Source organism: Sturnus vulgaris, chromosome 1, assembly GCF_052056855.1.
Source record: "Sturnus vulgaris isolate bStuVul1 chromosome 1, bStuVul1.hap1, whole genome shotgun sequence".
NCBI classification, from domain to species: Eukaryota; Metazoa; Chordata; class Aves; order Passeriformes; family Sturnidae; genus Sturnus; species Sturnus vulgaris.
In genome coordinates, this window is record NC_142243.1 from 110,327,044 (window position 1) to 110,342,696 (window position 15,653).

A 15,653-nucleotide genomic window follows, 5' to 3' on the forward strand; every position below is an offset into this window, starting at 1 on the left:
TCTGCTGTCCTTTATCCTCATCCTCCCCAGCATCCACAGCCACTGGGTAATAATGTCAGAGACCACCTGGCTGTTCTATTTAATTCTTTTTTTCTGGACCTTTACCTAAAACATTTTTGGAAGTGCTGATTCTGACTGCTTCAGCAAATACCTTTGGCCACAAATTGCAGGAGTACAATAACCTCTGTATAAACTGCTACTTTTAGTGAGAGCTTCCTAATATTGTAGGACCAGTCAAAACTCTTTTGTCATTACCCTGTCCACTGTTTTTCTGATAATTGTGTAGTGATACCATATTTTTGCATCTTGTTTTCCTCCTCCTTTTTATTATCAAATGATTTACTTTCTTTCATTGCAGTAAAAAATTTGACAAACCAGCTTCCAGATCTGTTCAGCAAGATCAAGAGTATCAACCAACAGCTGATGCCAATAAGCAACATCTCTGAGAACATAGATCGCATAAGAGAGCTGATTCAGCAGGCAAGAGATGCTGCAAATAAGGTCTGTCCTGCAGTCATGCTTGACCTCAGTTGTTTGGATACACAACAGTACTTTCATTCCTCTTTCTCTTTCTAAAGCATTTTATTTAGATGTGTGTGAAAGACTAGACATAAATTTAATTCAACAGCACTACCCAGCAACCGAAGTAACTGCAGTGATGGGAAGCATAATAATTCATACATAAAAATGACAGGATGCAGTAGCATCCTGCTACATCTTTTTCCCATTAGTTTTTTTCCCCCAGGGCATCTCTGTAATGCTTATTTGTACAGCAGCCTCTTGCCTTCCAAGGTACATTGTGGTGGCTTTGGCAGCAGGGACAGAGTTGGCTCTGCTGCTTAGAGACAGGGTTTTCCACCCATGCATGGTCAATTGAGACACTGCCAAAGAAGTTGTGCAGCCCTGTGCTCTCGCTACTCCAGCTGCTCCAAGATGTTAGAAATTGGCTACTGGCACCTTATTAGACTGCCCTTTCTTATTTCAGCAACTGCAGTAGCTGCTGAAGCAATAGAGTAGTCTCAGGTGCTAAGAAGCATCTCTGAGATCACCACAAATAGCCTAGAGTTACAGTGAATAAGAGGAATCCGTGATCATGGTGTATTTATCTGTAATAGGATGTGTCTTTATCATATTAGAGGTGCATTGAAATTCCCAACAGACAGTCAAATCCAGCTAAGTGAAACACCAGGATGTGTTTGTAGACATCTAAATAATTCATAGACTTGCTCTTCAGAGCTTCAGGTCACATCCTTCCCTGTGCGTGTATTGAAAGTAACAGTTACTTGACAGAGGCACAGTAAGGGTTGATTAATTGATGTCTGGAACAAAAAAGTGCTGTGTTAAGTATTGATAATACAGACTACTGCATTATCCAGTCTGTTTCCTAATTATTTTGTTTGGTAGGATCAGAGTCCAAATCTGTGGTAATTAATGGCTGAAACATGACCAGGATGTGTAATGGGTTACTTTGCAATTAAACACACCAGTGAAACAGGAGTAGCAGCAATAGTTAATTGTAACATACTGAACTTTGATTTTCTTAACAGGTTACTATTCCTATGAGGTTCAATGGCAGCTCTGGTGTAGAAGTTCGACCTCCGAGCAACCTTGAAGATCTAAAGGGCTACACCTCACTTTCCTTATTTATCCAAAGACCTCAGCAAGAACCAGACACCCCCCAGAGGACAAATAGGTTTGTCCTGTACCTGGGTAATAAAGATGTAGGTATATTTTGATATTTAATCTGATTTTTAGACCAGATATCTTGTTTTGAGAAAAGGATGGGAAGTGACCTGTTCTGACTGAAGTTTGTAGCTACTGTTGGCCTATTTCTTTAAAATTTCCTTTAAGTGGTGGTAGAAATGTTTTGTTAATTCATTCCTTGGCAAAGTAACTCACAAGTGGCTGATCCTTTTCTTTTGATGCTTTGCTCTTTTGCTCCTTTGGAAGTTACTTCTCCATTATGGATACCATCACACATTCTTATCAGACCTGTCAGTTTCTGCAGCAGTCAGCACAAACTCAGCCCAACTTCTGCCTCAGAGCTTTGACTCTTTTCACAATATGTCACTCTTGAGTTTCTCTGTTGGTTAAAAAAAGTGATCATTTCAGTTTTAAAATTCAGCCCCTCAGCTCTTAATTTTTTTGTCTTCTGAATATGCAGAACAATGCAGGCCTGCTTGTGCATTCAGGTTTGCTCAATCACCATCAAGCATTTTAAAAATTTCCTGCGTGTGGTTTCTAGTCTTGTTATTTGACTGCAGCTGTATCTGTAGTGAGCCTTATGCCTACACCGAAAGCTGTTTAGAGATATTTGTTCTGGATTTCATCTTTTTATCCTCTGAATAACTAGCCAGGACATCTGTTGAAAGCGTTTTAATGGTTACTTCTGAAATATACTGTCTTGAAGAAATAAAATGTGATTTTTTGGGGAAAATGGCTGCTCCCAGTCACCTCAGTAGGAGCCATTGTCCTTCACTGGGTGTTGTTCTGAACATCTTTTTTATGTCACAGATGTTGATTCTAATTCATAGTAAAGGTGTCACATTTTCATAGCTTAAGCTGGGAGATGTTACAAGTGAGAAAAATATTTTAGATACTGTTGTTACAAAAATAAAAAAGCCACACATGACTTTTCAGTTAATTTAAAACTGTATTCATTGAATCAGTGCAACATACAGGATTACAATTTTTTCTTCCCAGAACTGATAAACTTAATTCTCATCATTAGGTGGGTGGATTTCTTATGACTCATGCACAGCATGATGATGTCTCTAAGAAAGTGCTGCTGTATTTTACCTTCATTACAATTAATCATTTATTAATTATTATTATTTGCTTTGCTATTTTTAGGCTTCCAAGGACTACATCGGTATGGCTGTGAAAGATGGTTACCTTACTTGTGTCTATAACCTGGGAGGGGATGATGGAGAAGTGAGAGTGCAGTCATTGGTGACCCAAAGCAAAACTGAGGAAGCTGTGATGGATCAAGTTACATTTGAAAGGTATAAGACCCACAGACTACAAAAATCTTCTTGAAAATCTGCTAATAACATCTTTTATTAGTGTGATGTGATATTCTGACTGTCTGTTTTGATTTTAGGATTTACCAGTATGCAAAGGTGAAGTACATCAAAGCAGCAACATCAATTTCTCCAGATTATGAAAGCCCTAGGAGTGCAAGCAGTGGAGACAGTGACATGCTCCTCGATCTTGATCCCAGCAATGTTGTCTTTTATGTTGGAGGATACCCACCAGATTTTACGGTACAGGGTTTCTTAGTGTTTTAAAGGGATTTTGTGTTAATCATCCTAGATTTGAACTAGCAGTCTTTTAAAAGCATGTGTAAAAGTTTATCTATGTCAGTAGGAATAGATGAGATGCAAGGAGATGCTACTTTCTACAGAATCTGCCTGGCTTGTTGCATGTTAGAGCTCAAAGAAGGGAACATGATGATATTTCACTTGCCAAGTAAAGCATGAAACCTGTCCAGCCCTGCTAAATGCTGTTCCCAATCCATGTGGCTCTACTTTAAATTGTGCTGCAGTACACCTAGGGTCATATCAGATGGTTTGGATAAAGTATACAAGCATGTAGTATCTTTTTTTACATATTTAGAATGCCATATTCTGTGTCTTAAGTCTTAGCAGTTAGATAGCAATGTAAAATTTTGTTGATGACATGGTTTTAATGAGACTGTTTTTCAGCCTCCACGTAATCTCAACTATCCTCATTATGAAGGCTGCATTGAATTGAACAGCCTAAATGAGCGTATTATCAGCCTTTACAACTTCAAGAGGACTTTTAATCTCAACACCACTGAAGTGAAACCCTGCAGAAGGTATGATATGAACACAGAAGTGTTTCATAGTTCTGTGATTTTTTTTATCATTATTAATTCTTGTCTTTTCACATCCAGAAGAATAACCACTGTAGCTAAACTGGTGATTTTTTCTAACTCTTGGTCATTATTACATTTCTTAAAGAAAATCCTCAGTAATTACATGATTCACATCTATGGCAATCTCAATCTGTGTTATAAAATTCAGACACAATTTGTAGACTAATATGTTCACCTACTTTACAAAGTAAATATTACATTAAGTTCAAAAAAGTCAGTCATTAATTATTTCCTCTTTAAAGACCATTTGTGAATCTGATAGAAGCCAGTGGAAGGTTTTCTGTGTGCTTGGGTTAGATCAGAATTTGGCCCTATACCAAACACTTTAAGTTCAGCTTTTCCAAAATTATAATGGCAGTAAGTCCACATGGTAGAAGTTTTTGCTGTCATATATTCACACCTGTGACATTGAATTATTACAGATATAAAGAGGAGACTGACCAAAGCTATTTTGAGGGCACTGGTTACGCCAGTGTCACAGCGAGAGAAGGAAGTGCCGACCGAGTGCGGTACGAGCAGACAGTTGAGACGACTGCAGATGAAGGCATTGTGTTTTTTGCAGCAAACGGGGTAATGTGTGGAATGCTTCTCTCTGTTTTGTAGTGGAAGAACATCTTAAAAATCTTGCTTATTAAAGAACATGTCAGATATAGTAATAATTATAAGGAAATGTCTTAAAAGTGTTCTTTTCATCTGTGTGGAAAATCAGTAGATTCTGCTGTATGTTTAATGTCATATGGATTAGCCATAGGTAGTTGTGCAAGAAGCAGGGAGTTGGACTTATGGGTCCCTTCCAGCTTGAGATTTTCAATGATTCTACAATGGCTGCTGGATACTCACTTTGTCGAGGCTGAGTAGAAAATCATTCCAAGAGGTTCCTCCTTTAGGCCATACAGAGAATTCAGAACTGGGGGCAGGAAAGGAGGAATGTGATGGGAATCAAACCGACCTTGGAATATTGAAATCCTCCAAAACTGGAAGTGCACTCTTCCCAAATCTAGATATGCATGGAAACAGTAAAAAAGAATATAGAAAGGGGCATGATGACATATACCTGTGAAGATGCTCAAGACCACCATGCTGCTACTTAATCTAGTAATCTTGTAGGTGTATTTGCAAGCAATGGGACATATTCTGGTTAATTTTTCAATGCTGAAAAAAGTCAGTAGACATTTGAAATGACACAAAGTCCTTGAGAGATTGGAGAATACCTGGAGCTGATACCAGACCTGTTTACAATAGTTTAAAATAATTACAATTCATTCGTGTAAGTTGCCTTGTGTTATCCTTTCCTCAAAAAAGCTTTCTTGAAGCAAGTAGATAACTTCATTAAAATTATTCATGTGGCAGTGAAATATATATCTGAAATAGTGGCAATTTAATTGTGTTGGTGTTTTTTGTTGTTTTTTAATTGCAGGATCAGTTTATCAGTGTGCTCATTAAAAATGGCCATACAGTTTTTAGATACAAACTTGACTCTGAAACTCCAGAAGAAGTAGAAGGCAAAAACATTGTAAATGATGGAACATATCAACAAGTATGTAATTTTAAAGAATCAAGGGACCATTATTTGAAAAAATACACATTAACTGAAACTGTACTGTTGCAAAGTTTAGTTATGGAGTTTTCCTTTTGTGTGAGGAAATCAAGTCACTGGGGACTAGTCTGGAGATGTGAAAATTAATCTTTCTCTTGTCCTGCTTTAATATGTTCAGTTTTAAAAGTGAAACCACCAAAGGAATAAAAATTTGTCAGAGCAATGCTTTACATAAAGATAGCTGTGTAGATTGCAATTATTTGCATTAGTTTCATACTTAGATTAATGTTTTCACTACCCAAGGGTTTATTTCTTTAGGGTGGGCTGATCTTTATAGAGATTACTCTTTTGCAGTTTTTGTTGTTGCTTGTCTCCTTAGCTTCAGTCCAGTTCTTTTGCAGCACTACCAGAGTGAAATTGTAAAGATATTGTGAAAAGCCTTTGATTTCCTTGTTGGTTAGTTCTCTCTTTTCCCCATAATATTTTTCCAGCTAAATAGTGTAAGATGCAGGGTCTGCTGCAAGGAATCTTTATGCTCTACTCAGTCAAGTTACCTTCAATCTATTGACTGACTTAGTTTTTGTATCAGGCAGCAGCTTCTGAATCTTCAGCTGCAAAGACAAGACAATATCTGAATCTTAGGTGAGGTGTGGTTTTTTTTTTTAGAAAGGGCAATCTTTCAGATAAAAATAAAATCTCACCTGTATTTGGATAGTTGAACATTTTCCTTTCTTTGCCTAAATGTCCAAAGTTTGCAAAGTACCTTTAAACTACTGCAATTATCCTTGATGTAAGTCACTAGTAAACAAGAGGAGGGGGAAAATAAACATCACCATGTCATGCTCTTTGAGCGTACTTTTAATCAGGTAAATGATTTTCGTTTCTGCCCAGTGAAGTGGTTCTCATTATTTGTGTATTTCAGATTAATTTGGTGCTTGACCGAAGAAAGAAAGTTGTGTTTGTCAGTCCTAATATTAGAGCCCAAAAACATGTCTTCAATTTCACTGAGTACTACCTAGGTGGAGTTCCATCTTTTCTACGGGAACGGTGGGTAACTATAAACTATAAAAAGACTGTAATATACAGGCTTTGTAGGGAAACTCCATCTAAACTCTTTCCTTACACAATTTCTTTCCCACTCTGTATTGACTATCTAATGTGACATAAAAAAACCCAAGGGTTTAGTACATGATCATAATCAGTGATTTTTGGCTGATGGTGAGATCTTTGTTGGAGTGCATCCTAAAGGTTTGGTTTCATCAGCATGAGCATGTGAATGCAAGAAAAATTGAAAAATTGCTCTTGTTCTTTTTCTCTGTTTCTTATATTGTCAGCATTTATAGGTTACTATAGTGGTGTGTGCTTTGAAATGCCAGGTTACTGAATTCCTTTTCCTTACCCTCCCTGAAAACAGCTTTAATATATCCACACCTCCATTCCGAGGCTGCATGAAGAATGTGAAAACTCCAGCCAGAGCATCTGTTGTTTTTGATAAGACTTTTGGTGTCAGCAAGAAATGTTCAGATGACTGGAAGGTAACTAATAAATTTCCTCAAAAACTTCTGCTGGAGTTCACAGATTCTGGTTTGTCTATAAATCCTGGACCATTATGTTTTGCTTGGATCTAAAATTATATTTAGTTAACATGTGATGGCAGTAAAAGAACCTGGATTGGGTGTGAAGATGCAGAAATAAAAGAGACAGCAGCCCTATTGTGATAGCTTGTTACAGCACATTGAAAACCCTCTTATGTAATACTGTTTACAATTAAGTATTCATATTTACTATGTAAGCTTGTTGGCTTCCAGTTGCTGTTATTGATTAGGCTGGAATGCTTAATACTGCTCTGTCTCTTTCCCCTTGCCAAGGTGTTTACACTTCCTAATTAAATGACCTCTCAGCCTTTTTTCTTAAAAGATCCTAACAGACTGCTTGCATCAGTGTCTCTCATTCTACGGCTCCACTCATCTGATTGTTGTGTAATTTTCTGTGCATTCTTAAGTTTTGCCATGTTCTTTTTGAAATGGGACAACATGACATTTCAGTGCTGGCTTAACTAGTGCTGCATGGAGAGATGAAAACTATCCTGCTTCTACTTACTGCTGCTTACATGGTGCATGATCTCATTTACCTTTTTACTACAGTATTGCAGTGAAAGTTTGTCCTTATTGTCTTTTACTTGTGGCATCTAAATCTTTCACAGAGCGATTTCTTCACAGATTGTCTTTGCAGAGGATCTAATCTGCATTCTCTGTAACTGTAAAACTTCTCATGTATTAAAAAGTGTCCTATGACTCACACAGTTTCAGTTATGTAGCTCATCTGCACAGCTTCATAGTTATGAACTATTCCTTCAGCTACTCAGTTTTGTGTCCCCAAATGTGAAGTTTCAAAGCCACAACAGCTAGAGATGAACAGCTCATTATTCTCAGCAAGCCTCCTCTTTCTTTAAATTTAGAGTTTCTCAGACCATAGTTAGTGCTGGCAAAGCCAACACCATTGAAATAATGTTTTTTGAGGTTTGCCTTGTGCTTGGTTTTGACTGGAGCTGATCATAATTATATTGAGTGGGGCAGCTGTTGTCCCATATTGGCATTTCTTCTGATTAAAAGGAAAATCACTGAAATCATTATTTTCTCTCTTTCAGCTTGTCAGATCTGCAGCTTTCTCCAAGGACGGAACACTGAGCCTGAGTGCAGCAGATTTCCCATTTCCCAAGGATTTCCAAGTTGGCTTTGGCTTTCAGACCACAGCTTCAACTGGAACACTCTTAAATTACAATCTACAGGTATGAAACACATTCAACTTAGCATATGTGATGGGTTTTATCTCTGAATCAGTCATTTCAGTTTGTGTCATAAGTCTCATGTAGATTCCTGTATTTTAAGGTAAGAAATGCCTTTTTTGAGTGTAGATCTTGCATGTCGTAGGCCAGAAAAAGGCATTCTGGCAATTTCTTTACATGGCCAACAAGTAGTTCAATGAGTAACTGAGCTTTGAACTAGTGCCTTCTGCAGAGTAGCTCACACACCTGGAACCACCATCCCAGTAAGAAAACTGTTGCTTAATTGGCTGGAAATTTTCTCAAAAAAAAATGGCACTCTGCCCACCCAGAAATATTACCATATCCAAATAGGCAGAGGAAAGGGATTAGTTCTGGCTATGATCCCTCAGAAAGCAGGGAAGTTTAAGTAGAACCTATTCTGGCTGGCTGGAAGAGCTAAGTGAGTGCACACCAGGCATTTGAGAAGCAGACAACTGACTCCTCTGCCTTTTGTAAAAATAAACAAGTATTTTAAACAAATGTTTGCTATTCAGACTGCAGAGGTATTTTGAAGTGGAGGCTATGTTCATCATGCAGAGCTTGGTACACATCTGATACTAGATGACTGAGAAATGCAGTTCTAGTGTAAGAAAATTTGTTGCCTACTGGCACCCACTGAAAACTGTATTAATGGCCATAGCAAGAACTAAAGGCTCTTGCATTTATTTATCTGGTCATTTTGTGGGGTTCTTTTGTAGCCTGATGTTCTTTCCATCTCTCTGAGTCCTGGCTCTGTAACTGCAAAGATACAAGATAAGGAAATTAAACTGGAAAAGAAATATGAAGATGGGTCAATGCATTATGTGACAGTAATAAAAACAGACAACAGGTGAGTCCAGTTCTTCATCTAGTTCTTATATGTTGTGGTTGGAGAAAGGAAATTCAAATTTTGTAGGACTAATTCTTTGGATAAATAACTTAAAATGGTCTTTTCTAGCAGAGGATAGAGAAAGGAGATAATGAAGGGAAAGGACATTTTTGTTCTATGAAAGTGCATGCTGGTACCTGTGATGTTTCAGCTGAACTCTACTATGAATTCTTTTATAGGTTGTATGAATTTTGAATGCTTGTCTAGCTAGAGCTTTGGAGTCTTTGGGGCTCTTCCCCTTCCCATAACCTTCATGTGTGTCCCTGTAACACAGGTGGTTAAAGGACCAGGGAAGAAGCAAATGCTGTGTTTTTTCAATAATGGTCTGTTGTACAGATATCGGATATTAGAAGAGACAATTTACTGAAAAGCTCCTAAATCATACTAATTGCTGAGAATGTGACATAAGTGTTAGTTGAAGTGGAAAGTTTTGAATGGTTGGCTATAACTTTGGGTGATTATAACTTAATACTGTCCGTTTCATTTTGACACAAAGAATTAAATCCTTTCCCATAGCTGACAATGAGAGCATTTTCATGAATTTCAATTGCACCAGGATTGCACTGTAGGACTGAAGTATGAACTTCAACTCTTGCTCATTATCTAATATGGAAAAGCAGAGCAATTTCACAGCAGTCAATAAGCACATACTGAAAAAATCCCAGAAGTAAGCTAATTAAGTTCTAGCACAATCACAATGTAACAAGGAAACACATGTGTCAAATGGTTCTTTTTTACATATGTTTGATTTGGTTTTCTAACCATTTCTTTATATATCATGCTTATTTTCATTCACTTTTTTCAGAATACATCTGATGGTTGATGATGAGTCAAAAGAAGCTGACTCTTCCAGGTCATCAAACTCACAGGAATCAAACACAGCTATAAAATTTGGTGGTAATGATTTCGAAGGTTGCATCTCAAACATCTTTATTAAAAGGTATTTGGCCTAGAAAGAATTATGTTTAATGCATTTTGGCCTGTTCTCCTTCTTTCGTCATATTAAAATTACATTTTGCTAAAATGCTTTTCTTTAACATGTGTGAAGCATTCATGAACGCATAATTTTGCTGCCCTCAAATATTCTTTCATTCAGGTATATTATACATGGGATCCAGTTATAATTAAATCCGCTATTCAGATGTAATGGAGTTTTAGTCTGAATCAAACCTGTTTAGTCGTCTGTTAGCCAAAGAATGAACTCTGCAGAGTGAATTGGACATTTCCCAACAAGGCATACCAAAAGATTTGCTAGATTGTATTATTATAGCTCCCCAGGAACTAGGTAGTGAAGGGAGCAAAGCTACAGACAGAACCAAAACAGTTCCACAAAAAAGTGAGACCATATGTGTAGAAATCATCTGCCTGATTTAGGCTGTCTCTTTTTTTTTATGTGTTTGTCTGATTATTAGACACACCTTACAGGCAAAATTTAGGAGAAAAAATATGCATAAATATGTTTCCAGAAGACAAGCATTCCATGAGGTATAAGTCATGTCCCAGTGGGGCTTTGTGTTAGCTGAGTTTTGATGAGAATTTATACATGTGTAGAGATTTCAAAAAATAGTGTATTTTGATTTGATTGTCATACAACCACAGAATGGGATGGGCTGGAAGGCACCTTTAAAGATCCTCTAGTTTTAGCTCCATGCAATGGGCAGGGACACCTTCCACTAAACCAGGCTGCTCAAACTTTGTCTTCATTTAAAGCACTACAAGACAATGAAGTGATGCTAAGATTATTTTTTTGCCTTTTCTTTTATATACCTTTTATGTATCCTCAGTACTCCGAGCATGAATACTTGTAATTCCTTAAGTCTGATAATTAACATAGTCCTAGTGTTCTGTTAGGCCAGGAGACCAAACATCCTGGAGCCCTTGTAGTAGGAGGCTGGAAAGCCCTACGCTACCTTGGGAAACCAAGGTCCTCTCTAGAACATATCTAGACTAAGATTCTGCCCATCCAGGGGGAATTCCTCAGATGGGGGAATATCACACCATTCATCCAGGCCTCCCATTGGGGCATACTTGTTAAATATGCTCATTTTCAAGGTCTATAAATTGTATACACGATCTGTCGTGTGTATGCACTGCAGCGTGTCCCAACTTGGAAAAGTGGTGTGCCATAAGGATCCTTATTAAAAATCGAGGTAAAAAACCCTTATCCCTTAACCATGTCTGGATCACAATTTTATTTAAGACCAGGAGAAGGCATTAGAAGTGACCTATATATTAAACTTCCCATCAGAAAACAAACTTGGAAAGTTTTTGTGCCAAAATAGATGAAGAATTAATACTGTAGATGGTCTGATGGAATGAATGGAGAATGACTGGCATTAAAGAAGTTCAGGTTCTACTCACAAATCTACCACTCTTCTCATAGAAAACCATAAGCAAGAAGCTTTGTAGCTTTTTAGTAGTTCTAAAGTTTTTTTGTATTTACTGATTAGAGATGCTTTGTACAACTTAGAAAATTATAGTATTACTTAAGACTATTCTTTATACACAAGGGTAAATTGGCTTTGACAGTCTTTCTGATAATTTGGTTATAATACTAGAGATACATATGAAGTTGTGATGGGCTTTGTCCCTCGACAAAACTCTTTAGAACATCTTTTTTAAGAAGAGAGTGAAGGAGAGCCTGATGATGTTAGATTTTCTTGATTTGAAACTGGTTATGTATAATTACCAATCAAAGTTGTGTAGTCTGATTCAGAAATCTTAATCAAGGCCACTGACATTTTTTTCTCTTTTTTCAAGGGCCATATATGTTTGTGGTTTTTAAGTAGCTTTTAGAAAAAATTGCTTTGTTAAGAAAAGATGAGAACAAAACATCAGTTTTTCTATAGCCAAAAAGAAATGAGTAGAACCAGGAAAAATATGATTTACAGCATTGAATGTACATTTTTCATTGAAAAATAAAAATTGTTACTTTACAATTGTGTCACTGGGAAATATATTTTGTGCAGAACACGGTTTTACAATGTTTGTTGTTGATTGCACTAAAGAAAAGGAATGCTGAGTCACAGCACTTACTGCTTTCATCACTACAGGGCAGGTCAGCTCCCCGAGGTTCAAGATCTTGTTGCTAATACTGGCAAGACCGGTGTATCCCTCGGAGCTTGCCGGGAATATGAAAACCTTCAACCAATGCTGCTGCAGGAATTTAAAAATCCTCTCAGGCTTAAGATGCTCAAGGTATGCTTATTGTTGCTGTCATCTTTGCTCCATACTGATGCCTAGGCTTTGTCTGCACAGCCATCATTTCTGGAACTGAGATTCAGATGTTCTTTCCTTCAATCTCACATCTGAATCAAGTTCTCCCTGTGTTGGAATTTCATGCTAATCCCACACCTGTCTAGAATGACAACAGCTTTTCTGTCTTTTAGGGAAGGCTGTTGACTGCCTGGGTGGGAGCTCCTAAAGATGTTGGTTAAAATGTTTCTATTTCTGTGCACATGTAGTAAATGTTTCTATTCTGTCTTACGTGCACAGAATGAAAAATACCTTGATTATTTGAAAGCTACTAACCTGCAAAACCACGCTCTGCTACATGACAGCAGTGAAGCGTATCTCTTTGGAAGCATCCCCAACAGTTTCATATCCTACATGTTTTCTCCATTGTTATCTACGGACAGGTAATAAAAACGTTCTCTGTTGTCCTCCTAGTACTTGAATTGTCAAAGCTGCTTGACTCTTTGGGTGCTGAGTGTAAGGATTTTCTACTTGTTTATGTCTTGGACCATAACAAAAGGTGGTCATAAAAGGTCAAGGTTTTTTTTGTCCAAACATGTACCTAAACTGAGTAGATTGAATGGGATGTGGTGGCCAATTACCATGTTAATGCCAGTTCCTAAGCCTGAATTCGTCATTTCATTCACATTCAGAAATGCAGTGTATAATGCCATGATTCCACCCAAATGCTATTCTGCATTTCACAAATGGAGTTTCATTGGAGAACAGAAAAGATAAACAACTAACAAAATATACCCATACTGGAATATGCTTACTTTCCACTACAGGTTACATTTTTCTGTAGATGTACGGACTCGATCATCAAGAGGATTAATAGTTTTCATGGAGGAAAGCTCTGAGGACTCTTATATGGCTCTCCACATTTCAAAAGGACATTTTGTCTTTTCACTTGGCTCTGGAGAAAAACAAATCAAAGTCAAAACCACTATTAAATACAATGATGGGCAATGGCACACTGTAAGTAGTATGGAACCACAGTGATCGAGTAACTAACATTCAGCAGGCACAGCCTATTGCATTTTTAAGAGAGTAGAAACTCAGTTTTCGTCATCCGAAATTAATTCCTATGCCTGCAAGTTCATGTGGTTGACAGATCTCTGAGAGACCTTATTGAGACTTATGGTCCAGGATGTTTTTTTCAGTTTAAATATTTCAACAACATGGCATTTAATTTAAAGACAAAGAAAATCTGCAGTGGCTTTTGTTGGCTTTTGGGTTTTTTATTCTGTTATGTTTCCCTCCTGGAAAGGTGGTCTTCAGCACAGATGGGAAGAATGCCCGCCTTGTCATTGATGGTCTAAGGGTCCATCACAGAAAACTGGCAACAAATTCTGCCACCAGCATTAAGCCACCGGTCTACCTGGGAGGGCTGCCACCACTGAAGAAACAGGTAAATAATTGACCCATCCACCCACACACACTCCCCACTCTGCACTAATTATATGGGAAAGTATTTAATATGCAGGACTTCCCTGCTGAAAAGCTTTGGGGGAGATTTCCAAGGACCAAATGAGCACTGTCTGTGACTAGTGTTTGTTCATTATAGATCTTTTTACTCACCTGTTCACACAGCCTTCACCTGGACCTGTATTTTCAATGTGTTGCTGAGGCACTGATGACAACCACGTACTCTTTTCATTTTTATTCCTTAAAAATAGAGAAGACCAAAGTGACATTTTTAATTCCAGAAATACCATCTTTCTGGAGAACATTTACCTCTAAGTGGACTAAGTAATAATCAGTAGAAAAGCAAAAGAATCATTCTCATTAAGGAATTATGGATGTAGAACTAGATTTTAATCTGAAATATGTGTGGTTTCCATTTTAAAAAAAGGAGAGTTAATGATCCCAGGGTATTTTATAAAATCAGATTTAAATAAACAGACTTAGGAAGGGAAGGGCTGCTTGGGATTTCACAATTCCTCTTGCGTTGTCTTTTTGGCACATCATTGGGAAGTATCTGTTTTGCAAGCAGGAGTCATGTTAATTCAAAATCAACTCTTACTGGGTTTCAAGCACTTTTTTTAGAATTTTGGACTACTTTTTCACTGCATCAAAGATGGGTGTTAGGTGCCCCTAGTGCCACTTGGCTTTCTATAGTCCAATAGTCCAAAAGAATCAATGTTTAGTATTATTACTAAAAAAAAAGCCAAAATGCTTCAGTATTCCTGTTTTGAAATATGCTTTCAGAATATACCAATGAAGAGTTTCAAGGGTTGCCTGAGGAATTTTAAGGTGAATGGAAAAGTCATGAATGCACCTCAACAAAAAAATGGTGTACTTCCATGTCTGGATGTTCCCATGGACACAGGGATTTACTTCTTTGATGAAGGAGGATATATCACCATTGGTAAGCTGTGTAGAGATTATGGTATATGGAATTATGTCTGAAGCATGTCGGTGTATGGGTTGTTTTTATGTGGTTTTCCAAATATCTCCACATATGATCATTCCTCTCCCCGCTGTTTAATTCTCCACAGGTAATTTGCTGATGGGATTGGATTTCAGGATTGTATTTACCATTCGACCAAGGAGTTCAACAGGTGTACTCCTCCATGCTGGAAGCAAGCAAGACAACTACTTGACTGTTTACATGAAGGGTGGAAGGGTGGGTACAGGTGTTTCCATTCCAGCTGTATTGCCCTCATTCAGCAGGGGGAAATCCGACCTTCCCCTGTTGCTCCTGTTGTTTGCCACAGTAGCTTAAGAGGTAACTTCTTTACAGGTCATTGCTGCTGGAAATAGTGGTGCTGGAGAATTCCAGGCATCAGTCACACCTAAGAAATCTCTGTCTGATGGACGGTGGCATACCATTGCAGGTACATTGTACTTACCATTTCTTCTGAAGCTTTGAAGGGGTGGGGGGCACAGAGCACTGCAGCTCCAAATTTTTATTAATCATTTCACTTCTGTTTCATATGACAGTACTCTTGAGAACGATGTGTCTTGTGTTAATTAAAGGCTTTACATAAGGTCTTCCTGGTAGGCTCTGTTAAGCCCCATATGACCTAGGCTGGTCAGTCTGACTCTGATTAAAAAAAAAAAAAAAAGGTTTTTCTGTGCCTTAATTTTAAAATTAGTGCCATATCTAGCTGATTCCTTAATAAAGTTGAGAAAGAGTTCTCATTTACCTGCTTCTTTGCAGTCTTTCAGAAGAAGAGCACAGTGCATCTACAGGTGGGCACACAGAGTAACTATACCACTGAACTTCAACCCTCTTCTCCTAGACGTGTGTATCAGCCACTCTACTTTGGCAAAATTCCAGGTA

The 15,653-nt window shown here is 37.8% G+C and overlaps 1 protein-coding gene across 1 annotated transcript in view; it reads left to right on the forward strand.

Moving 5' to 3' along the window:
- LAMA3 (laminin subunit alpha 3) overlaps positions 1–15,653 on the forward strand; it is a 110,287-nt gene that overhangs the window by 90,156 nt on the left and 4,478 nt on the right. The window contains exons 57-76 of the mRNA XM_088174029.1: positions 359–501; positions 1,548–1,721; positions 2,854–3,005; positions 3,104–3,266; positions 3,708–3,841; positions 4,324–4,471; positions 5,319–5,438; positions 6,361–6,485; positions 6,853–6,973; positions 8,086–8,226; positions 8,961–9,091; positions 9,936–10,070; positions 12,184–12,328; positions 12,626–12,768; positions 13,153–13,342; positions 13,635–13,775; positions 14,576–14,735; positions 14,866–14,993; positions 15,111–15,204; positions 15,531–15,650. Of these exons, the coding sequence (XP_088030155.1) occupies positions 359–501; positions 1,548–1,721; positions 2,854–3,005; positions 3,104–3,266; positions 3,708–3,841; positions 4,324–4,471; positions 5,319–5,438; positions 6,361–6,485; positions 6,853–6,973; positions 8,086–8,226; positions 8,961–9,091; positions 9,936–10,070; positions 12,184–12,328; positions 12,626–12,768; positions 13,153–13,342; positions 13,635–13,775; positions 14,576–14,735; positions 14,866–14,993; positions 15,111–15,204; positions 15,531–15,650 (2,808 nt within the window). The remainder of the gene's footprint in view (positions 1–358; positions 502–1,547; positions 1,722–2,853; positions 3,006–3,103; positions 3,267–3,707; positions 3,842–4,323; positions 4,472–5,318; positions 5,439–6,360; positions 6,486–6,852; positions 6,974–8,085; positions 8,227–8,960; positions 9,092–9,935; positions 10,071–12,183; positions 12,329–12,625; positions 12,769–13,152; positions 13,343–13,634; positions 13,776–14,575; positions 14,736–14,865; positions 14,994–15,110; positions 15,205–15,530; positions 15,651–15,653) is intronic.